This window comes from Dendrobates tinctorius, unplaced genomic scaffold, assembly GCF_039654945.1.
Source record: "Dendrobates tinctorius isolate UK_male_01 unplaced genomic scaffold, ASM3965494v1 ptg000189l, whole genome shotgun sequence".
Classification (NCBI taxonomy): domain Eukaryota; kingdom Metazoa; phylum Chordata; class Amphibia; order Anura; family Dendrobatidae; genus Dendrobates; species Dendrobates tinctorius.
The window spans coordinates 3620781-3646296 of NW_027361856.1; the positions used below are offsets into that span (position 1 = coordinate 3620781).

General features: G+C 47.4%; 1 protein-coding gene across 2 annotated transcripts in view; it reads left to right on the forward strand.

Moving 5' to 3' along the window:
* Nucleotides 1-25516, forward strand: part of ARHGAP30 (Rho GTPase activating protein 30) — a 118929-nt gene that overhangs the window by 45561 nt on the left and 47852 nt on the right. The window contains exons 4-8 of one of the 2 annotated variants that reach the window (XM_073552276.1): nt 2685-2767; nt 13426-13533; nt 17987-18114; nt 18440-18605; nt 21730-21830. In XM_073552276.1, coding sequence (XP_073408377.1) covers nt 2685-2767; nt 13426-13533; nt 17987-18114; nt 18440-18605; nt 21730-21830 — 586 coding nt within the window. Of the gene's footprint in view, nt 1-2684; nt 2768-13425; nt 13534-15546; nt 17196-17986; nt 18115-18439; nt 18606-21729; nt 21831-25516 lie in introns of those variants that run through there. The other variant, XM_073552277.1, reaches the window with a different exon arrangement.

The window sequence follows — 25516 nt, forward strand, 5'->3', positions numbered from 1 at the left end:
AGAAGATGGACAGAAGGACTTAGCCTCTGGAAAGATTTGCTGCAAGGCAATCTCCTCTGCAATCTCCTCTGCAGCATGAGACGATCTCCCACTGGAGATCAGGAGTCATGTGCTCAGGTCCTGCTTCAGATCTCATTGGTCCAGCTCGGAGATCTGGAGGCTTCCGGAAGGTCCCGGCTACTATAAAAGGCGTGCATGGCTGTTCCGCCATGCGCTAGTATAGTCATACTTGCTGCTGTGTGAATGAGGATGGATGCATGATTCTGGTGAATGACTCATTTGAAACCCCTACCCTCTGATATTACGTTTGTGGTTAGGGATTGAGTTTAGTTCCAGCGCCAGCGCCAGTGCACCTCTGCTTCATCATCCACAGTTGCTAGCGTCCGACATTGCGCTTGCGTACTAGCATTGTCGTGTAGCGGCAGTGTCCCACGCCGCGTTGCAGTAGCAGCACTCCTTGGCGTCCGCAGTTGCAACGTCGCACACACGGTAGGTCTAGAGGGACGCAGTCCCGCTGTCCTTGGCTCTGCTCCTGTGACCTGATACCGTGTGTGCAACTATCCTGAGCACTGTGACTTTAACAGGCTCAGCACTATTGTATCTGTCTTGTGTTTGGCGTCTCTGTGACTTATCAGAGATTGCTCTGCGCACCTGGGTGAAGTTTAACCCCGTGCGCACCTCCGCCATTTTGGTCCTGCCACTACTTAGCAGCGGTTATATCACCTACTGCACGGTGGACCTCGAGCGGCGAACGCACTTTATTAGTTTTTTATTTAGTGCGTTCCGCCGTTCCTAACAGTTGCTATACATGAATGTAGTGGTTAACTTTTTTGGAAACTGAATAACAGTTTTAAGCTCCATTTTTTTTTATTGTAATAAGTTCATATTAAGTTCATATTAGTACAACAAGGTTATCTTCCCAGTTTCATTAAGATCTTTTTTGTCTATACCTATGGTAGATATAGGTATGGCAGCACATAAAGACTGAATCCCTAAAAAGATCTTGATGAAACTGGGAAGATAACCTTGTTGTACTAATATGAACTTATTCCAATAAAAAAAACAGAGCTTAAAACCGTTATTCTGTTTCCAACCTTGATAACACACTAGGCATAGGTATGGCAGAATATGGCGGCACATAAAGACTGAATCCCTAAAAAGATCTTAACGAAACTGGGAAGATAACCTTGTTGTACTAATATGAACTTATTCCAATAAAAAAACCGGAGCTTAAAACCGTTATTCTGTTTCCAACCATGATAACACAATAGGCATAGGTATGGCAGAATATGGCGGCACATAAAGACTGAATCCCTAAAAAGTTCTTAATGAAACTGGGAAGATAACCTTGTTGGACTAATATGAACTTATTCCAATAAAAAAAACGGAGCTTAAAACCGTTATTCTGTTTCCAACCATGATAACACACTAGGCATAGGTATGGCAGAATATGGCGGCACATAAAGACTGAATCCCTAAAAAGATCTTAATGAAACTGGGAAGATAACCTTGTTGGACTAATATGAACTTATTCCAATAAAAAAACAAAGCTTAAAACTGTTATTCAGTTTCCAAAAAAGTTGACCACTACTTTCATGTATAGCAACTTTATGTCAAATAAATACATAAGTAAATAAATTGGTTACTCTGCTTCAAATAGAGTGAAGTGGAAAGGAAAACTAAATTAAGAAAATGAAACGGTAAAAATAATCTAAAATAGGCATAGGTATAGATGAATACGACTAAAATATCTACCATAGGCATACTGTACGTATAGATTAATTTGGCACATAGGGTTTTAGTATGCACCCTAGTTAAGTCCGGTGATGACTCCACTAGGCTATTGGGCCAGTACCCCCGTGCAATCTGGTCCCTCCGCTTACGGATTGGGCCCCACGGAAAGTATGGTCACTTATCCGTGCCCCTAGGACCCCTTTCCTCTTCAGGGAGCTTTCTTCTGTCTCTTTCCTTTCTGCAGCTCCTCCTGACAGGGAGCTGCTTCTCACACGTCTGCTTAGTTTCACTTTCTCCTCATGACTGACCAACTGAACTCTCTTCTTCTGCTCTCATCCCACTAGTTCCACCCACCTCCCAACACCCTTTAACACCCAGACAGGATTGAGATCATCCTTCTGAAGTGTCCATCCAGATGCTCTGCTGCTATAGGGTGTGTATTGGGTGCAGATGCTAGAGTACTGTCAGGTGCCTCCAGCTTACCTGGGAAGTGGGATACCACACTTCTGGGTGAGGTGCAGTACCTCTGTGGTGACTGAACCCTCAGGAGCGCCACACCATCATAACCAAAAGCTCATCAGATGTTCCCACCATAGCCAGAAACACTTCAGATGTTCTCATCATGGTCAAAAATTTACCAGATGTTCCTACCATAGCCAGAAACACATGAAATGTTCCCACCATAACCATAAACTCATCAGATGTTCCCAGTATTGCCAGAACATCATCAGATGTTCCCACCATAACCAGAAACACATCAGATATTCCCTCCATAGCCATAAACTCATCACATGTTCCCATCATAGCCAAAAGGTCCTCAGATGTTCCCACCATAGCCAGAAACACATCAGATGTTCCCATCGTGGCCAGAATCTTACCAGATGTTTCCCAAGCAAACATTCAGAACCAGCTCTGCGCATGTTTATGTGTTGTAATTTTGTCTTTTTCAGGATGCAGTGGCTATACAACTGGAGGAGCAGAGACTGATAAAAATTAGAGAAGTACTGAAAGAGCTTCCACTTTCACATTACAGGTAGAAATCTTTGCAAACCCTAAACACTACATTTTACCAAGCTAGTGCTTCCACTGAAGATAAGTGCCACTACTGTACTGCTGACTGTCTCCCTTTCTATTGGAATAACATTTGCTCAGATAAAATGAAAAAATGAAGATCCACTAGGGCTGTGGGGTGAACCACCGGCTAGGTGGAAAAAGTTGTATATAGTTAGGGATGAAGACCAAAGAGCAAAAAGTAGGCTTTTGAATGAGCGTACTTACTGATTTATAATGCTCCAGGGGTTCATGCGTGATATACTGCTCTGATTAGAGTCAATGTGGTTATGCTGGGTACCTTGAGAAAATTATGAGTGATTTGGTGTCAAAATAATGAAAAAGAGGTTTATATATACTGTATTATAGTTTTGTTTTTACTTACTGGTAATAGGACTGTTTCAATTGAGCTCAAAGAACCAGTAGCGATTATGGCTAGAATTTGGCCTCTGGTGGTATTAGCACTGGTTACCAAGGTTGTGAGGCTTGCAAGGGCCGTTTTGTGTATTTGGTACAGGCCCACGGAAAAAGATAGTATGGTTTTAGCGCTTTTTGTATAGATATAACTACAGTCCAGACAGAAAAAATATGTCACATGATGGTATAGCATGCATGAACAGACCAAGTTAGCTGTACAGGATCTCCTGAGCTTGGTGCTCCACCAAAGGTGATGTGGTATATCCAGGTACTTATGTGCAGACAGCCGCAGAAATTGTAGAGGGCTGCGCTGTATCGTCAGTGGTATTGCGTGCAGAGCTCCTGTGTCTATGGAGCAGGTATCGGGAGGAGAGAGAGAAAATTTTTGCCAGCCACCAGACCTGGCATTTAGGGTTAAATTTCCAGCAGAGGCAATCCTTCCGGGCATGCGCAGTGTACAAATGCGGATTCGGCCAGCAAAAAAACGTTGCAGTGTCCGTCCTGTCATGTCGGCGGACACCAAAATTTTGGCAGATCCGTAAAAAAACGGATCCAACGGATGACCATCCATCAAGATCCGCCGATAATGCAAGTCAATGGAAAAAAACGGATCCGCCAAGAAAAACGGCGGATTTTGACTGATGGTGACGGATGTGTGAAAGAGGCCTTAGGGCTATGGAACCGCTTAGTCATGGGGGGCGGGGAGACAGGAACCCAGGAGGGAAATTCCCGAGGAGGGGGATAAATAGGACAGGACAGGGTTCCAGACGGTGCTAGTCCCGGGAGGAGCTCAGGAGCAGAAGAATCAATACGGAGAACTAACAATGGTGGAGAGCTCGACCAGGGGACTGATAGGACGAAACAGTCAGGGGGGTGGCCCTGACACAAGGAACCGCAGGACAGACGAGGCCACGGGGGTCCCGATTGGACAACGACCTCGGACTGGTGAAGCGCTGGCGGTAGATAGGCCTAGGGCAGCCCCAGTGAAAGATCTGTGAGGAACGTCACTACGACTGAAGGAAGGTGAAGGTACCCGGGCCTGAATACGGAGAGCTGTAAAGGTGCTGCGGTGTATGGCTACGGTCGTAAGGAGGGCGGCCAATAAACTCGGACCTGTTGCAACCGAAATCTGCCTCCATCTGGTGTCTGTGTCGTCTGGTCACGGTAAGCAGTGGACCACCCCCCAATCTGGGCCCTTACCACATTTGGCGTAGTCGGCAGGATCGCCGCTGCCAATACTACAACTTCAGCGGCAAGCCTGCGACAGAAGAAATCAAAAGGACTTAAGTTGCTTTATTTGTGGATTACAAATTTGAGACTTTGTTCCAGATCATTGGCTGCTATCAGAGGATCTGGGGCGGTACAAAAACTGGACTGTGGATTGCTGGTTTCCTCAGGCGGATCCGGAACGGAAGAAGAGGGAAAAAACCAAAAACTTTGCTAGATGGTGCCCGAGTGGAATACGAATTGGGACTGTGTTTGGAGCCAGCAAAAAAAAACCCGAAAGAGACTCTGCGCCCCTGCTACGCTGGTGACCTGCGAGCAGGAAGGGGTTGGCGCTGAAATGGATTACCCAGGGCGGCAGCTTGAGGAACTGTTGTCGGTCGTCCCTGCAGAACTATCCGGCCTGAAGGCTGGTCCTGCCGAAGGGTGGGATGAAGAGCAACGGAGGAGCAGTGGAGGCCGGCGACACCCCAGACCGAGCTCTGGGAGAGTGGAGGAACAGCCTGCAGAAAGCTGCGGCGCCGGGAAAGGTGAGAGTACCTCCGGCACAGCCGGTGGCCCCGCAGGCAGGTCCTGCCCCTACGTCCCGAGCACGAGACTGGTCCCAGGTCCCCGACACCGGCCCTCGGCCTCCCCGCTCGGCCTCCCGCTCTCCAGTGTCCCCGACTCCGGATGACTCCGCGGCCCTCACCGGGCCGACCGACGCCTCGGCCAACGATTCCAAGCCACCCCGCTCGGCGGCGCCATGTCCCGCATCGCCAGTGTGGAACCCACCTATGGTCACTCCTGCTGCGCTCCATCCTCCAGCGGCGGTCTATCCATCGAGACCTCCCGCCACTTCGACCCCGTCCCGTAAGACCACGGCGGCCGGGTCGCCAGGCTCTGCGGCCTACCCTTCGACATCCGCGGCCACCACTGCCTCGATCACGGTTCCAGCAGTGGCCTACTCACCGGTACTTGTGGCTGCCGTCATTCCGTCCTTGACTTCGGTTGCGGCCTGCTCACCGGGACCCATGGCCGCCTCTGCCGCACTCCATACCGAGGCTGCGGCCTGCCCATCAAGGTCCGCAGCCACACCAGCCCCACTCAAGATCGCGGCTTCAGCCAGGTCACCGGGCTCCGCCGCCTCTGCAGAGCCATCTGCCATCTCCACTAGCATGCCCCAGCTTCTCCGCTCTGCTTCCCGCCGGTCAACAACCCCGGTCCCCTGCCTGCGGTTGGAACTGCAGGAGCTTAGGGCCGGATGGAGCGAAGCCATCACATCACCGGAGATGAGAGCGCCTACTCCACCACCGGTGGTGGACTGCTGGGCCCCTGCGCTGTCCCCCAGCGGGGACATGGGACCTAAGTCTCCTGTCACTGAACATCCGTGCTGGGCACCCCCAGGGGTCACTGGGCCCTCTGGAGAGGGTGACAATCCATGCGCAGGGGCGAGTGAGGCCGGCTCTGCCCCTGAGACTTTTCTGACAGTTAACGATGCTGCGGCGGCGGAGTTCCCTTCGGCCCGTGCCAGGGCCTGGTCCCCAAGCAGAGAAATGGCGCGGAACGCGCGCCGTGGAACCACCTTTGGCACCTTCTACCCCTTTTGACACATCTATCAGGAGGGAGATTACCCCTGAGCCCTGGGCAAAAAGAACAGTCAGGACCCAGGAACAGTCGAGACATCCCGGGAGCTCCACGGCTGTGGAGTTCCTTGCTATTGGCGGCACATCGGCCATCAGGAGACGGCCGGGAGCACCGCTGAACAAGGACTACCAGGACTGCTGTGCGCTGTTGCGCAGCATAAGGGACTGTTCCGCGTCCCTTTGGGGTAAGGGACCCCACCTCTTGTTGTAGCAGGGATGTATGGGAGTTCTTCCCACAAAGGAAGGGGGCGCACCATTGTTAACCAAAAAGGAAAATGTTTTGGTAATGTTTTTGGAGTGTTGTATAATACTGATAGATGTAGATATGATGTAGAGAATAATTTACATGGAAAATATATAGTAAGTTTATTAGTAGCATACCAGGATGATAATTAAGGTAGAATGTTGTAGGCAGAATGGGTAATCGTTGTACCTATTACAAATAGTATAGTTAATGCTATGTCTAGTATATACAGTTGGTTTAAAATGTTATCGGTAAAAAAATGTCTGTGAAAAAATGTTCAACAGGTCCCGGGTATGAGGTGTGACGAAGACGCCGACCATGACTTTTTTAAATTGATGGACAAACAGACGAGAGAGATTGAACCAGACAGTAGTCCTTCAGTCAGGTCCTCGATACCACGGACACCCCAGAAGGACAGGCAGGCGCTAACGATGACCTGGTAGGCGTAGGGCCTCGGTCATGGCGTTCCGGACAGTTGAGGGTGACAGAAAGGGAGAGTAGTGGGAGGTACACGCCGTAGAGTAGTCCGGGTGTGTATTGTAAGGGTTCCAGTTGATTGTAATGAATAAGAAAATGCTCACACAATAATTGAATTTACTAAATTGATTTACTATATAAATGATAAGATTAAAATATAAAACTATAAATACATATGCATTAATCAGAAACAGGCATTATTCATAGATTACATTATTCAGATAGACTCATCTCAGTGTCCTCTCTGGTCTGTCTCATCTCTTTCTCTGTGTGGCTCTCTGCCTCTGCTAATCAGTACCCTCCTTTTATCCCCCCCAAAAGCATCCAAATGTGTCTTAGTTAAAAAGCTTTGATCTATCTAATTATGGCAACGAAGGTCCTTTGTTGGTAGATAAGTGTAAGCCAGTTATTTGCTCTGCTTGGCCAATTTGACCATCGGGTTGAAACAAGTTTCAACGACCTTCTAGGAAGGTTCAAAGAGCTGAATATATATATATATATATTATAACTGATTGAAACTATATCAATAGTTGGTATTAATTAATTGGAGTGTTGAAACCATTAAAAATAAATCATAGTATACATTGGGTGGACCTAGCCCAACTTGAAAGACGTTGTCATGCGGCGTGCGCGCCGGCGAGTAGCGGTAGGCTGCTCGGAGCATGGTGCTCTCGGTTTGGTTCGGCCCCCCGCATATGGCGGGTTTGGCCCAACAACCGGTCCGACAACAGACAGTGGACGAGCTTCAGGATGACGTAGGTAGGGAATACGATTGTCGAGGATAACAATAGACAAAGGAAGGGGGAGTGTGGGGAAGGTGACTTAACAGACGGACTTGACAGAAGGAAGAAGGGACGGTTTGTGCACTGTAGACAGATATTGGCAATTACAGAAGGGAAACAGCTGGGGAAGATGGGAAAGGAGTGCAGTCCCTAGATTTGACCACAACATGGCAGGGGGAGTTTGAGAACAGGACTTTACAGCAGCTTAGGGCTACGGAACTGCTTAGTCATGGGGGGCGGGGAGAAGGGAACCCAGGAGGGAAATTCCCGAGGAGGGGGATAAATAGGACAGGACAGGGTTCCAGACGGTGCTAGTCCCGGGAGGAGCTCAGGAGGAGAAGAATCAGTACGGAAAACTAACAACGGTGGAGAGCTCGACCAGGGGACTGATAGGACAAAACAGTCAGGGGGGTGGCTCTGACACAAGGAACCGCAGGACAGACGAGGCCCCGGGGGTACCGATTGGACGACGACCTCGGACTGGTGAAGCGCTGGCGGTAGATAGGCCTAGGGCAGCCCCTGTGAAAGATCCGCGAGGAAAGTCACTATGACTGAAGGAAGGTGAAGGTACCCGGGCCTGAATATGGAGAGCTGTAAAGGTGCTGCGGTGTATCGCTACAGTCGTCAGGAGGATGGCCAATAAACTTATACCTGTTGCAACCGAAATCTGCCTCCGTCTGGTGTCTGTGTCATCTGGTCGCAGTAAGCAGTGGACCATCCCCCAATCTGGGCCCTTACCACAGGATCAGCAGAGTTCAGTAGACAATCAGGCACCTTGCTACAGGAGTGCGGATACCACACAGGATCATCAGAGTTCAGCAGGCAATCAGGGACCTTGCTCTAGGAATGTGAATAGTGTAGGGGAAGTGGACTGACATACGGACCTGTCTGCAGCAGGAAGGGTTAACGTACAATATGCTGGACATGGACTGCTGTATAGGAAGGTGGGAGACAGCTAGACAGAGGGGAAGGATGTTGTAGTACAGGGGTTTTGCCACTAGAGGGAGACCAAGGACAGCAGAAATGAAGGAAGGTGTAGTACTGCAGTTTGGCCACAAGATGGCAGTAGAGAGTTGTGAGAAAAAGACTGAACATCAGCTTAGGGCTACAAAACCGCACAGTCATGGGGGGCGGGGTTACAGGAACTCTAGAGGGGAATTCCGAGAGAGAGAGGGGATATAAGAGAGAGAAGAGAGTTCCAGAAGGTCAGTCCAGGGAGAGGAGCTCAGGAGTGAAGAAGGCTGGAGGGAGAGGCAGGAACAGAAGAAGCTCCAGGGAGGATTGGTGAGAGAAACGGTCAGTGGGGTGGCCCTGACAGGAGAGCCACAGGACAGAGAGAGCCAGAGACGGACGGACTCGAACGGGTGAAGCGCTGTGATGGTAGGCCTAGGGCAGCCACAGTGAAAGAGCCACGAGGGACATCATTCAGGAAGACCGAAGAAAGGGAAAGGTACCCGGGCCTGTGTGCGGAGCTCGTTGTGCGGCAGCTGTGTGGTGCTGCTGTCGTCAAGAGGACGGCCAATAAAGAGGACCTGGTGGATGCACTTCAGTCTCTGTCTCAGTCTGTTCGCGGCGGTGAGAGGACCACCCCCCCCAGTCGGCACACCTACCTACATTAGCACACAGGAACAGCAGAGTTCAGCACACATTCAGACACCTTGTTGCAGAAGTGCGGATAGAACACAAGATCAGCAGAGTTCTGTAGACAATCAGGCACCTTGTTGCTGGATAGCAGATAGCACACAGGATCAGTAGAGGTCAGCAGACAATCAGACACCTTGTTGCAGGAGTGTGGATAGCACACAGGATCAGTAGCGGTCAGCAGATAATCAGGCACACAGGATCAGTAGTGGTCAGCAGATAATCAGACACCTTGTTGCAGGAGTGTGGATAGCACACAGGATAAGTAGTGGTCAGCAGATAATCAGGCACCTTGTTGCAGGAGTGTGGATAGCACACAGGATCAGTAGTGGTCTGCAGACAATCAGGCACCTTGTTGCAGGAGTGTGGATAGCACACAGGATCAGCAGAGGTCTGCAGATAATCAGACACCTTGTTGCAGGAGTGCGGAGAGCACACAGGATCAGTAGCGGTCAGCAGACAATCAGACACCTTGTTGCAGGAGTGTGGATAGCACACAGGATCAGTAGCGGTCAGCAGATAATCAGGCACACAGGATCAGTAGTGGTCAGCAGATAATCAGACACCTTGTTGCAGGAGTGTGGATAGCACACAGGATAAGTAGTGGTCAGCAGATAATCAGGCACCTTGTTGCAGGAGTGTGGATAGCACACAGGATCAGTAGTGGTCTGCAGACAATCAGGCACCTTGTTGCAGGAGTGTGGATAGCACACAGGATCAGCAGAGGTCTGCAGATAATCAGACACCTTGTTGCAGGAGTGCGGAGAGCACACAGGATCAGTAGCGGTCAGCAGACAATCAGACACCTTGTTGCAGGAGCGCAGATAGCACACAGGATCAGCAGAGGTCTGCAGATAATCAGGCACCTTGTTTCAAGAGTGCAAAGAGCACACAGGATCAGTAGTGGTCAGCAGATAATCAGGCACCTTGTTGCAGGAGTGTGGATAGCACACAGGATCAGTAGTGGTCAGCAGACAATCAGGCACCTTGTTGCAGGAGTGTGGATAGCACACAGGATCAGCAGAGGTCTGCAGATAATCAGGCACCTTGATGCAGGAGTGTGGATAGCACACAGGATCAGAAGAGGTCAGCAGATAATCAGGCACCTTGATGCAGGAGTGCGGATAGCACACAGGATCAGTATCGGTCAGCAGACAATCAGACACCTTGTTGCAGGAGTGCGGATAGCACACAGGATCAGCACAGGTCAGCAGATAATCAGGCACCTTGATGCAGGAGTGCGGATAGCACACAGGATCAGCAGAGGTCAGCAGATAATCAGGCACCTTGTTGCAGGAGTGCGGATAGCACACAGGATCAGCAGAGGTTAGCAGATAATCAGGCACCTTGATGCAGGAGTGTGGATAGCACACAGGATCAGTAGCGGTCAGCAGACAATCAGACACCTTGTTGCAGGAGTGTGGATAGCACACAGGATCAGTAGTGGTCAGCAGACAATCAGGCACCTTGTTGCTGGAGTGTGGATAGCACACAGGATCAGCAGAGGTCAGCAGATAATCAGACACCTTGTTGCAGGAGTGTGGATAGCACACAGGATTAGTAGAGGTCAGCAGATAATCAGGCACCTTGATGCAGGAGTGCGGACAGCAACCAAGAATCAGCAAAGGTCAGCAGATAATCAGGCACCTTGATGCAGGAGTGTGGATAGCACACAGGATCAGTAGCGGTCAGCAGACAATCAGACACCTTGTTGCAGGAGTGTGGATAGCACACAGGATCAGTAGCGGTCAGCAGACAATCAGACACCTTGTTGCAGGAGTGTGGATAGCACACAGGATCAGCAGAGGTCTGCAGATAATCAGGCACCTTGTTTCAAGAGTGCGCAGAGCACACAGGATCAGTAGTGGTCAGCAGATAATCAGGCACCTTGCTGCAGGAGTGTAGATAGCACACAGGATCAGTAGCGGTCAGCAGACAATCAGACACCTTGTTGCAGGAGTGTGGATAGCACACAGGATCAGTAGCGGTCAGCAGACAATCAGACACCTTGTTGCAGGAGTGTGGATAGCACACAGGATCAGCAGAGGTCTGCAGATAATCAGGCACCTTGTTGCAGGAGTGTGGATAGCACACAGGATCAGTAGCGGTCAGCAGATAATCAGGCACCTTGTTGCAGGAGTGTGGATAGCACACAGGATCAGCAGAGGTCTGCAGATAATCAGGCACCTTGTTTCAAGAGTGCGAAGAGCACACAGGATCAGTAGTGGTCAGCAGATAATCAGGCACCTTGTTGCAGGAGTGTGGATGGCACACAGGATCAGTAGCGGTCAGCAGACAATCAGACACCTTGTTGCAGGAGTGTGGATAGCACACAGGATCAGTAGTGGTCAGCAGACAATCAGGCACCTTGTTGCAGGAGTGTGGATAGCACACAGGATCAGCAGAGGTCTGCAGATAATCAGGCACCTTGTTTCAAGAGTGCGAAGAGCACACAGGATCAGTAGTGGTCAGCAGATAATCAGGCACCTTGTTGCAGGAGCGCAGACAGCACACAGGATCAGTAGCGGTCAGCAGATAATCAGACACCTTGTTGCAGGAGCGCAGATAGCACACAGGATAAGTAGTGGTCAGCAGATAATCAGGCACCTTGTTGCAGGAGTGTGGATAGCACACAGGATCAGCAGAGGTCTGCAGATAATCAGGCACCTTGTTGCAGGAGCGCAGACAGCACACAGGATCAGTAGCGGTCAGCAGACAATCAGACACCTTGTTGCAGGAGTGCAGATAGCACACAGGATCAGTAGCGGTCAGCAGATAATCAGGCACCTTGTTGCCGGAGCGCAGATAGTACACAGGATCAGTAATGGTCAGCAGATAATCAGGCACCTTGTTGCAGGAGTGTGGATAGCACACAGGATTAGTAGAGGTCAGCACATAATCAGACACCTTGTTGCAGGAGTGCAGATAGCACACAGGATAAGTAGTGGTCAGCAGATAATCAGGCACCTTGTTGCAGGTGTGTGGATAGCACACAGGATCAGCAGAGGTCAGCAGATAATCAGGCACCTTGTTGCAGGAGTGCAGATAGCACACAGGATAAGTAGTGGTCAGCAGATAATCAGGCACCTTGTTGCAGGAGTGCAGATAGCACACAGGATAAGTAGTGGTCAGCAGACAATCAGACACCTTGTTGCAGGAGTGTGGATAGCACACAGGATCAGTAGCGGTCAGCAGACAATCAGACACCTTGTTGCAGGAATGCAGATAGTACACAGGATCAGCAGAGGTCTGCAGATAATCAGGCACCTTGTTGCAGGAGTGCAGATAGTACACAGGATCAGCACAGGTCAGCAGACAATCAGGCACCTTGTTGCAGGAGTGCGGAGAGCACACAGGATCAGCAGAGGTCTGCAGATAATCAGGCACCTTGTTGCAGGAGTGCGGAGTGCATGCAGGATTAGTAGAGGTCAGCAGATAATCAGGCACCTTGTTGCAGGAGTGCGGAGTGCATGCAGGATTAGTAGAGGTCAGCAGACAATCAGGCACCTTGTTGCAGGAGTGTGGATAGCACACAGGATAAGTAGTGGTCAGCAGATAATCAGGCACCTTGTTGCAGGAGTGCGGATAGTACACAGATCAGTAGCGGTCAGCAGACAATCAGACACCTTGTTGCAGGAGTGCGGAGAGCATGCAGGATCAGCAGAGGTCAGCATACAATCAGGTACTTGTTGTCATCTTCCACTCTGAAGATGACATTTGCATATTTCAATTCTCACAGGAGCATTGCAGGGCCTATAAGTCTCCTCATTCCAGCTCAGTACTCTCTACAATTGGAAACGTCCCCCTTACACCCAATGTCGGAGGCCTCTCACCAAGCAAGATCAGACCTCCTGCTTTGCACTAAAGAGGAACAAACACCCTGAAACACAAATGTCTGTGAAGGGAGTGTCTGGTTATCCCAACTCTTGTGGAAAGGCTTCTTAAAAAGCCGCTCTTGACTTAGGATTACTTCCTCCAATAGGTGGCACTAGAGCTCTAGTTTTCTTCCTCTCAGAAAAGGATCATCGCATATTACTCTAGGGTAGAGACCGCAAGAGATGGTTTAATGTAAATTACACTAGTCTGTTTTCCCACCGTAGAAGTTGAATCTAATCCATAATTATATCAATCTTGCAGTAGATTTTATGTTTAATAGTGTTGTAAAATATTATCCATGTGCAGGATGCATCCTTCATCTGGAATTAACTGTATTTACGGTGATTTATTCTAGGACCCTGGAATATCTCATGAAACATTTAGTCAGAATGGCCTCCTACAGCTCTCAGACCAACATGCATGCACGAAACCTGGCCATCGTCTGGGCCCCTAACCTGCTCAGGTAGGCTAACACATCCGAAACCTAGAGTCATAGGGTTATTATTGCAGCAGCCTCATGTGGTGTACGGCAGGGAGTTGTGATCCTGCAATCTATAATTTGCCTCATAGAGGCACAGCTTTGTCACTATAAGCCTCTTCCCCCTCTCCAATTGAAGGGGCGTGAAGTAAGATGTCCCCTTTAATATCACCTCCCCTGTAATGTCACCTCCCTTTAAGAAGTCCTAATGTATACATGTAATTATTTTTGGTACTGCTACACTTATAGTGTATTACCATTGTCTGCTTTATTGGTACTGCCACATCATATATGTGTTACCATGCTGTAAAGATTGTAATATATTGTGTTGTATAATATTTTGCATATTTATGTATAGATTAGGGTAAGCTAGTACAGTCATGGCCAAAAGTATTGACACCCCTGCAATTCTGTCAGATAATACTCAGTTTCTTCCTGAAAATGATTGCAAACACAAATTCTTTGGTATTATTATCTTCATTTAATTTGTCTTAAATGAAAAAACACAAAAGAGAATGAAGCAAAAAGCAAAACATTGATCATTTCACACAAAACTCCCAAAATTGGCCAGACAAAAGTATTGGCACCCTCAGTCTAATACTTGGTTGCACAACCTTTAGCCAAAATAACTGCGACCAACCGCTTCCGGTAACCATCAATGAGTTTCTTACAATGATCTGCTGGAATTTTAGACCATTCTTCTTTGGCACACTGCTCCAGGTCCCTGATATTTGAAGGGTGCCTTCTCCAAACTGCCATTTTTAGATCTCTCCACAGGTGTTCTAAGGGATTCAGGTCTGGACTCATTGCTGGTCACCTTAGAAGTCTCCAGTGCTTTCTCTCAAACCATTTTCTAGTGCTTTTTGAAGTGTACTTTGGATCATTGTCCTGCTGGAAGACCCATGACCTCAGAGGGATACCCAGCTTTCTCACAGTGGGCCCTACATTAAGCTGCAAAATTTGTTGGTAGTCTTCAGACTTCATAATGCCATGCACACGGTCAAGCAGTCCAGTGTCAGAGGCAGCAAAGCAACCCCAAAACATCAGGGAACCTCCGCCATGTTTGACTTTAGGGACCGTGTTCTTTTCTTTGAATGCCTCTTTTTTTCTCCTGTAAACTCTATGTTGATGCCTTTGCCCAAAAAGCTCTACTTTTGTCTCATCTGACCAGAGAACATTCTTCCAAAATGTTTTAGGCTTTTTCAGGTAAGTTTTGGCAAACTCCAGCCTGGCTTTTTTATGTCTCGGGGTAAGAAGTGGGATCTTACTGGGTCTCCTACCATACAGTCCCTTTTCATTCAGACACCGACGGATAGTACGGGTTGACACTGTTGTACCCTCGGACTGCAGGGCAGCTTGAACTTGTTCGGATGTTAGTCGAGGTTCTTTATCCAACATCCGCACAATCTTGAGTTGAAATCTCTTGTCAATTTTTCTTTTCCGTCCACATCTAGGGAGGTTAGCCACAGTGCCATGGGCTTTAAATTCTTGATGACACTGCGCACGGTAGACACAGGAACATTCTGGTCTTTGGAGATGGACTTGTAGCCTGGAGATTGCTCATGCTTCCTCACAATTTGGTTTCCCAAGTCCTCAGACAGTTCTTTGGTCTTCTTTCTTTTCTCCATGCTCAATGTGGTACACACAAGGACACAGGACAGAGGTTGAGTCAACTTAAAATCCATGTCAACTGGCTGCAAGTGTGATTTAGTTATTGCCAACACCTGTTAGGTGCCACAGGTAAGTTACAGGTGCTGTTAATTACAAAAATTAGAGAAGCATCACATGATTTTTCGAACAGTGCCAATACTTTTGTCCACCCTCTTTTTTATGTTTGGTGTGGAATTATATCCAATTTGGCTTTAGGACAATTCTTTTTGTGTTTTTTCATTTAAGACAAATTAAATGAAGATAATAATAACAAAGAATTTGTGTTTGCAATCATTTTCAGGAAGAAACTGAGTATTATCTGACAGAATGGCAGGGGTGTCGATACTTTTGGCCATGAATGTACATCCTTTGTTGTCACTAGAGGAGGGCACTATTAGTATAGAGTTCCTAGATATGGGTAAGTGTAGTTCTGTTGTTGGCCACTAGATGGGGGCATACTAGTGGGCCTTGTAGGTATATCTTGTAGGAAGTTCATAGAGGGTTAATTGTAGGAGGAGCTGCTATGGGATAAGTAAGTGTAGGAGATAGGAACAGGTTAAAAGGGCGAGGATGCCCAAAGTGTTCACAAGGGCTCTAGGCCCAGGACGACATAGTAGCTGTTAGCTCCCCGCTAGACAAGGCGGGATTCCCGGAGTGGACCCTCTGGACCGTGGCACCGAAGGGCCTCGGACGAGCAACCAGGTGGACCCGACGCCTATACAGGGACCGTTAGGAGCAGGTCCGGAGGTTCGAATGCCACGGTAGCCGGTACCAAGAGGGGCAGCTCGGAATGGAGTGTCGTGATGAACACAGGAGAGCGGGAGTGAGTGGGATTGCCTAAGTGGACACAAGTAGGGTGGACTGGAACAAGACAGCAGATGGCACCACGGTTAGGCAGGACTGGAGTTAGGCAGCAGGCTCCGACACGGAAGGCAGGACTGGAGTCAGACAGCAGGTATGGACACGGAAGGCAGGACTGGAGTCAGACAGCGGGAACGGACACGGAAGGCAGGACTGGAGTCAGAAAGTGGGCACGGACATGGAAGGCAAGACTGGAGTCAGACAGCAGGGATGGACACGGAAGGCAGGACTGCAAGGAAGCACAAAGAAGTCAGTAGGTAGCCGCCTGATGCACGGCGACCACAGGACCTGGAGTGCTGTAGAACAACAACGATCAGGCGCGTCTACTGAGGGTGGCCTGATATAGACGCAGCTTTGTCCCCATTGGTCCGGCGGTGCTACCGGGTCAGGGCACCGCCGGAGATAGGATCAGAAGCAGTGAGCCGGCCGCGGCCTACGGCGCATACGCAGGGCCTGTAATGACGTCACCGGCCGTGGGCCGGTCAGAGGAGGACGCGGAGGCCGGGGCTGGAGTGAGCGAGGCTGCAGCGCGAGGGGAGTACAAGCGCGCGCGACGGGGGGCCCAGTAACGTGCGCGGCAGGAGGCCTGGGGACCGTGACAGGAGGCATGGGGGCCGTGACAGTAGCTACGAAACGTTCTGTTGGAAGAAAAGTGCACGGCACAGCCAGATGGGTACTGGATGAGATGTAAGCACCCCGCGAGTTACGGTGTTTCACAGCAGTAAGGAAAGGAGAGAATTACGTGTTCAAAAAGTCGTGCAGGGTGCAGAATATTCACAATGTGGCAGATCTTAAATAAGGCTGAGGCTTGTAAGCCGGGGCAAAGCGGATGAACAGGATCCCCTATGTCTTGAGGCCCTACAGAAGTGATGCTGCGGTACCATCTAGGGCGCTACTACCCCATGATGTGTGTGAGGACAAAGAAAGCAGGAAAGGGAAAGTGCAGGAGGAATGCTGTGTGGACTGTAATGTTACTGATGTGTCCGGGAACGATGAAGAAAAAAGTAAAATTGTTTGTTTGGCATTTGAACCAGTATCTGTATCCGTTCTTTTCACCCTATGCACTGAAACTGAGTGTACAGGAGCTGTGCAACACCGCTGTTGAATCCCTGACGGTGAACTAGAACCCCAAAAAGGTACGCCGGTAGAAGCTGACAATTTTTCTGTGGGATGAGGCCAGGACACCAAGGCCCCGGTGTCCCCTGCCACGACTACCGTCCTGGCCGAATCCTACACAATTACACACATACACAAAGTCGCCAAAAAACATATAAAAAAGTAACAGTGGGAAATAGTTAATCACGATGCCAGGTGTCTATCAGACAGTTGGAGAGCCCTGGAGAGGGACTATTGAGTGCTGCCTGTCAGCAAGCCTCACAATTTGTTACAACATACAGTTTACACAGAAATAACAGTATTTGCATGGGACACACTATACATCCGGTATCCATGGAGATGGCTACTTTGTGGGATACCACATTATCACTTATGTATGAATCTTCAGTGAAGAATGTCTGTCTATAATATTTTGGACCCATTTCTATCCATTATAGTTGGTTCACCCTTTCAGTCTTCACTGACAGGACAATAACAAATAGCAGTAACCATGGTCCACCGTAGTATCTAGCATTATGGATGAAATCAATGAAATTACATTCTGAAGGTTTATCTTGACCATTATTTAGGTAGTGGCTTTCATCATAACAACCCAGGATGTTTATGCTCGGTGTCCAACATGGGCTGCTGCCCCGTTTCTGCCATCAAACCGATGATGATTGAGGTGTCACACGATTCATGGTCTCGAGATGTCTCTAAAATCTATCCTGATAAAAAGATTTAATTTTACTATATCTTACAAAGCAAAGCCCCATTATGACACAAAATCCATTGGAATGATCCCCCTAATGGTTTCTAATATCATTTATAGGTCCAAAGATATCGAGTCCTCAGGCTTTAATGGCACAGCCGCATTTATGGAAGTCAGGGTCCAATCCATTGTGGTTGAATTCATCCTAACCCATGTGGAGCAGCTGTTTGGAGACTGCACAAAAAATGGTAGGAATTCATTTTACAGACAAAGTTTCCCCCTTAAGCCTCCCAGACATCACAATGTTCCCTGGTGTTCACATAGAAGTGTACATTCTGGATGGCAGCTGCTCCCTTTGTGGTCATGTGAAAGTGTTGGTCAAAAACTGCACCATCCAATATGCTGATAAGTCATGGTATTTTTGGTCTCTGTCACTGTCACGCTTCCATGTGCCCATCACAATAAGTGCTTCAGATACTGAAAATAAGTCAGTCAATACCAGCAAATACCCAGCGGGCCAAACCCCAGAAGCTTTCAATATTGTCTGATGTCCATATGGTGTTATACCACCAGGAAAAAAGAATGAAGGCAGCAATGCTGACACAATGAACTGGCCAAGCTGTGTTCCTGAGGATTATTATCGGTCGCTGTCCTACAATCTACCCAACATGCTTAACCATGGGGATGGCCCACCACAGATTCGTCCTTACCACACGATCATCGAGTTCTCAGACCACAAGTAAGTCCTTACTGTCATGTCACCTTGTGCTCCCTGGAAGGTTCCACAATTAAATATTTTCTACATAATTATAATGGTTTAGGTTTTGAGGTGGCTGGTAACTACAGAGGTGTAACTCTATCTGGGAATGTCACACTTCAGTGTCGTAACCCCAAACTACAAAGGGAGATTAATATAAGGGCCCATGCCCACTTGCGATGACATTGGACAAATTCAATCTGATAAAAAATTGGATTGAATTCATACCAATGTTAATATATGATTGTATGCTCATCTGCGTTTTTTTTTCCAGCTCGAATTGGATCACGATCGGGCTGGAAAAAAATTGCATCATGCTGTGATTGTAATCAGAAAACGGATCGTATCCCACAATAGAAGTCAATGGGTGCGATAAAAAAAAATCGCACAGCACTCGCTTCATGCGAGTGCTGTGCGATTTTTACGCACCGGTGTCCTTTGAAAAGCCGGCAACTCATATGCGGCTACTGTAAAAACACACTGACAGGTTAGCATAGAAGAGCTAGATTACATATATACACATAGAATAGGTATATATATATATATATATTATATATCAGTGACACACATATTTAAATATATATATATATATATTTATCATAGTAGAAAAAGACAGCAGGATGGCACTCACCGTTCTCTTGAAATGATTCACTTTATTTCATATTAATAAAGCATAGGCAATGGCACGGGAGAAATGCAAAAAGACGGACGACAGCCGTTTTGTGCACAATGCACTTCAACAGGTCCCATCAGGGACCTGTTGAATTGCATTGTGCACGAAACGGCTGTCGTCCGTCTTTTTGCATTTTTCCCGTGCCATTGCCTATGCTTTATTAATATGAAATAAAGTGAATCATTTCAAGAGAACAGTGAGTGCCATCCTGCTGTCTTTTTGTACTATGATATTTCATGTTTTTTCTTCACATGGATAGAGCACCCGTTCAGCAAGGGTTACAGGTGTCACACTGATAGCGGTTATAAGTGACTTTGCGGGTATTTCTTTCTCAGGGATAGTGCCGGATGTTTCTTTTTTCTTTGACTGACTATATACGTATTTATATGGCATAGAGATAAAGATAGAAGATTAGCCATTAATTCAATTGTCGCCTTCAGTAAACTCAAAGCAAGAGCTGACAGGATAGGAGACATGGTTTACATACAGTAAACACATGCATAATAGTTTGATATATAGATGTCAGTGACCAATATAAATAGTACAGTGTGTGTGCAAATTATGGGACATGTGTGTATTTAATAAAATAATCTTTTTGGGGAAAAAATGCTGTGGCCTCCCGCGCAATTTTCTGTGCCAGAGCGGGAAAGCCAGCACAACTGGGGGCATATATTCATAGCCTAGGAAGGGACCATGGGTATTGGACCCCCCACGGCTACAAACATCTGCCCCCAGCTGCCCCAGAAATGGCGCATCTCTAAGATGCGCTAATTCCGGCACTTAGGGTCCCGTCACACATAGCGATATCGCTAGCGAGATCGTTGATTTTGTGACACATCAGCGATCTCGCCAGCGAGATCGCTGTGTGTGACGGGGATCAGCGACCGGCCCCCCTGCCGGTTATCGCTGATCATGCTCGAGCGGCCTGGGCTGTTTTTCGATCGCTGGTCTCCTGCTGCCCAGCACGCAACGCTGCATGTGGCAGCGAGAGACCAGCGATCAGCGACGCTGGATGCTGGTTTCTAATGTAAACATCGGGTATCCAGGAGCTGCACGGCTCCTAGATACCCGATGTTTACCTTGGAAACCAGCGTGTACGCCGGTTTCCAAGGTAAACAGCGGCTATCCAGGAGTCGCGCTGCTCCTGGATACCTGATGTTTACATTAGAAACCAGCATCCAGCGTCGCTGGTCCTGATCGCTGGGGCTGTCTAACGATGTCCCAGCGATCCCATCATGTCAGATCGTTGGTGGGATCGCTGGGACATCGTTTAGTGTAACGGGGGCTTTAGCCTCTCTCTTTTCCCACTGCTTTGTAGTGGGTGGCATGTGGGGTAATAGTTGGGGGTTGATGCCACCTTTCTTTTGTAAGGTGACATCAAGCCTGGCTTAGTAGTGGAGATGTGTCAATAAGACACCTATCCATTACTAATCCTAGAGTTGTTAAGTGGTTAAAAAAAGACACACAGCCAGAATGAAGTCTTTTAATTAAATAAAACAATAAACACAGTTTGCCATCTTTATTGTTCTGCTAATCTATGCGACACTCTCGTTCTCCTGTAATAAAGAAAAAATAACAAACCAACAATATACCACACCTGTCCGGCATTCAGTCCCACGCCGTAATCCATATGCGAGCCATATACAGTTTACAACCAGGAGCTGTGCTAAATGCGACCGCCCCGGTTGTAAACCTGAATGAGAAGCTGCCAGCGCTTGCTTCAGCGACTAGCAGTGACGTCATTAATGCTGCGCTGCCTGACAGCCTGACCCGTGCTGAACTCTTTAGCGTGGGAAAATGTCAGTTCTTTCTCCCACGCTCCAGAGTTCAATGCGGGTCAGGCCAGCAGGGAGGGCAGACTCAGTGACGTCAGCGCTTGTCTCTGAATCAAGCGTCGGCAGCTTCTCATTCATTCTTCAGTGGTTTACAGCCGGGCGGTCGCATTTAGTACCGCTCCTGGTTGTAAAATGTATATGGCCCAGATATGGATTACGGCATGGGACTGAATGCCGGACAGGTATGGTATATTGTTGGTTTGTTATTTTTTTCTTTATTACAGGAGAACGAGGGCGTTGCATGGATTAGCAGAACAATAAAGATGGAAAACTGTGTTTATTGTTTTATTTCATTAAAAGACTTTATTCTGGCTGTGTTTTTTTTAACCACTTAACAGCTCTAGGATTAGTAATGGAGAGGTGTCTTATTGACACCTCTCCATTACTAAGCCAGGCTTGATGTCACCTTACAATAGAAAGATGGCATCAACCCCCAACTATTACCCCATATACCATCCGCTACAGGGCAGTGGGAAGAGAGAGGCTAAGTGCCGGAATTGGCGCATTGCATTACACTCGTCCGACTCTCCTGCATCAAAATCGGACCGATTTTTAAATCGCTAGTGTGCATCCAGCCTAACCATGGTATCGCCCGCAGGAGGAAAGGTTCTTTGAAGGCCAAGAAATGGAAATCAATCTTCAATCTTGGAAGATCCAACCCAGATTCCAAGCGCAAGTCACAAAAACAAGATGATAGAGGTATGAGAATAGGGCCCATCATTAAAAAGCCCACTGCCCTCTATAATGAGTCTTACAAGGTTTGTGCACCTGTAGCACACAGCTCCATCCATTACCTCAATCGCAGGGTCTCATCTATAAACCTCCACTGGCAGCAAAAAAATGTCAGTCACATGTATCCTGCAGAAATTATCAGTTATGCCCACGTCTCCTTTAAGCCCATAGACAATTTTTATTTTTGCGATTTCATTCTTTCCTTCCCCTTTGTTAAAGAGCTGTAATTTTTGTATTCCTCTATCCACATAGCTGTATGAGAACTTTGCTTATTTTGTGGGACAAGTTGTAGTTTTGAACGATTCCATTCACTTTACATATCAAGTACGGAGTAACAGGAAAAATTTCTATGTGAGGTGAAATGGTAGAAAAACACAAATATCTTTTTGGCTGGAGTAAAAATGACTGCTAACATGATTCTTCCAGATCAGTATGATCATGGTGATCCAAACGTATGGGTGATGAAGATGTGTGAGGACTTGTGTATTGTGGGCTGAGCAGTAGTTGGAATACCATTATTTCGGTCATTCAGAATTTTGCAGGTGCAGCGATAGCAAATAGGTTTGTCTTTTTTATTTGCTTTAACTGAGAAAAGTGATGTTATGTTATGCAGTATTGCGGGATGGTGTGTGATATATATCGGGATGCTGTATGTGATTTGTGTGTGATATACCTCAGGATGCTTTGTGAGATATATCAGGATTCCGTGTGTGACATATATCGGGATGCTGCTGGTGATATACTGTATATCGGGATGCTGTGTAATGTATACTGTATCTGGATAGTGTGTGTGATATACATCGGGATTCTGGGTGTGATATATTTTGGGATGCTGTGTGTGATATACAGTATATCAGGATGCTGTGTGTGATATACAGTGGGGAAAAAAAGTATTTAGTCAGTCAGCAATAGTGCAAGTTCCACCACTTAAAAAGATGAGAGGCGTCTGTAATTTACATCATAGGTAGACCTCAACTATGGGAGACAAACTGAGAAAAAAAAAATCCAGAAAATCACATTGTCTGTTTTTTTTTTTCATTTTATTTGCATATTATGGTGGAAAATAAGTATTTGGTCAGAAACAAAATTTCATCTCAATACTTTGTGATATATCCTTTGTTGGCAATGACAGAGGTCAAACGTTTTCTGTAAGTCTTCACAAGGTTGCCACACACTGTTGTTGGTATGTTGGCCCATTCCTCCATGCAGATCTCCTCTAGAGCAGTGATGTTTTTGGCTTTTCGCTTGGCAACACGGACTTTCAACTCCCTACAAAGGTTTTCTATAGGGTTGAGATCTGGAGACTGGCTAGGCCACTCCAGGACCTTGAAATGCTTCTTACGAAGCCACTCCTTCGTTGCCCTGGCGGTGTGCTTTGGATCATTGTCATGTTGAAAGACCCAGCCACGTTTCATCTTCAATGCCCTTGCTGATGGAAGGAGGTTTGCACTCAAAATCTCACGATACATGGCCCCATTCATTCTTTCATGTACCCGGATCAGTCGTCCTGGCCCCTTTGCAGAGAAACAGCCCCAAAGCATGATGTTTCCACCACCATGCTTTACAGTAGGTATGGTGTTTGATGGATGCAACTCAGTATTCTTTTTCCTCCAAACACGACAAGTTGTGTTTCTACCAAACAGTTTCAGTTTGGTTTCATCAGACCATAGGACATTCTCCCAAAACTCCTCTGGATCATCCAAATGCTCTCTAGCAAACTTCAGACGGGCCTGGACATGTACAGGCTTAAGCAGTGGGACACGTCTGGCACTGCAGGATCTGAGTCCATGGTGGCGTAGTGTGTTACTTATGGTAGGCCTTGTTACATTGGTCCCAGCTCTCTGCAGTTCATTCACTAGGTCCCCCCGCGTGGTTCTGGGATTTTTGCTCACCGTTCTTGTGATCATTCTGACCCCACGGGGTGGGATTTTGCGTGGAGCACCAGATCGAGGGAGATTATCAGTGGTCTTGTATGTCTTCCATTTTCTAATTATTGCTCCCACAGTTGATTTCTTCACTCCAAGCTGGTTGGCTATTGCAGATTCAGTCTTCCCAGCCTGGTGCAGGGCTACAATTTTGTTTCTGGTGTCCTTTGACAGCTCTTTGGTCTTCACCATAGTGGAGTTTGGAGTCAGACTGTTTGAGGGTGTGCACAGGTGTCTTTTTATACTGATAACAAGTTTAAACAGGTGCCTTTACTACAGGTAATGAGTGGAGGAAAGAGGAGACTCTTAAAGAAGAAGTTACAGGTCTGTGAGAGCCAGAAATCTTGATTGCTTGTTTCTGACCAAATACTTATTTTCCACCATAATATGCAAATAAAATGAAAAAAAAACAGACAATGTGATTTTCTGGATTTTTTTTTCTCAGTTTGTCTCCCATAGTTGAGGTCTACCTATGATGTAAATTACAGACGCCTCTCATCTTTTTAAGTGGTGGAACTTGCACTATTGCTGACTGACTAAATACTTTTTTTCCCCACTGTATATCAGGATGTTGTGTTTGATACATACAGGGAAGGGGTTGTGATATATATCGGGATGCTGTGTGTGATATATATCAGGATGCTACATGTGATATATATTGGGATGCTGTGTGTGATATATATATCAGGATGCTGTGATGCTGTGTGTGATATATATCGGGATGATACGTGTGATATATATTGTGTTGGGATTCGAACCTAGTGGCTCCTGTGCACCAGTTGGCAGCTCTTCCTTCTGAGCGCTTCAGCTCGCTAGACAGTTCCATGCTAATCCAAATACTTGAATCTATGTTGTTGCTGATGTCTCCTCCCTGAGTTTCTTGTTTGTTACCACCCTGAGTTCTTGATTGGTTTATTCTGATTGCACACCCTATTTAAAGTGAATCTGTCACCCTGTTTTTTTGCCTTTAAGCTGCCGGCACCGACATTAGGGACTTATCTACAGCATTCTGTAATGCTGTAGATAAGCCTCCTATGTAACCTGAAAGATAAGAAAAAAGAGTTAGATTATACTTACCCATGGGCGGTCCGGGTCCGGTTTTGGTCCAATGGGTGTCACGGTCCGGTCCGGCGCCTCCCTTCTTCTAACGGTGACGTCCTCTTCTTTGCTGCCTGTCGTGACTCCTGCGCAGGCGCACTCCTCTGCCCTGTTGAGGGCCGCAGGCGCCGGACCAGTTACATGCACCCCAATAAGCCTTTGAACACACGTACTGGATGGCCACATGAAACCAAAGTTCCCATTATTCTGATTTTTTAAGTCACCTAAAGTTTGCCCACGAAGTGAATACAAGGTCTGCCCAAAATTTGCACACTCTCCAATCCTCCAAGGAAGAAATGTGGAGGATGGTTTCTGAAAAATGTTTTAATAGTTTACAGGAGTGGGTCTCGTATACTTGTAATGCCCACACACTAAAGACCCCGTCACACACAGCGAGATCGCTAGCGAGATCGCTGCCGAGTCACAAGTTTTGTGACGCAACAGCGATCTCACCAGCAAAATCGCTGTGTGTGACAGGTATCCTCCGGGTATCGCTGATCGTTCTGGAAAGCCCTGGACATTTTTTTGATCGTTTGTCTCCCGCTGGTCAGCACGCATCGCTGCATGTGGCAGGCGGGAGACCAGCGATTAGCGAGCTGGAGCTGGTATCCAAGGTAAACTGCGGGTTTC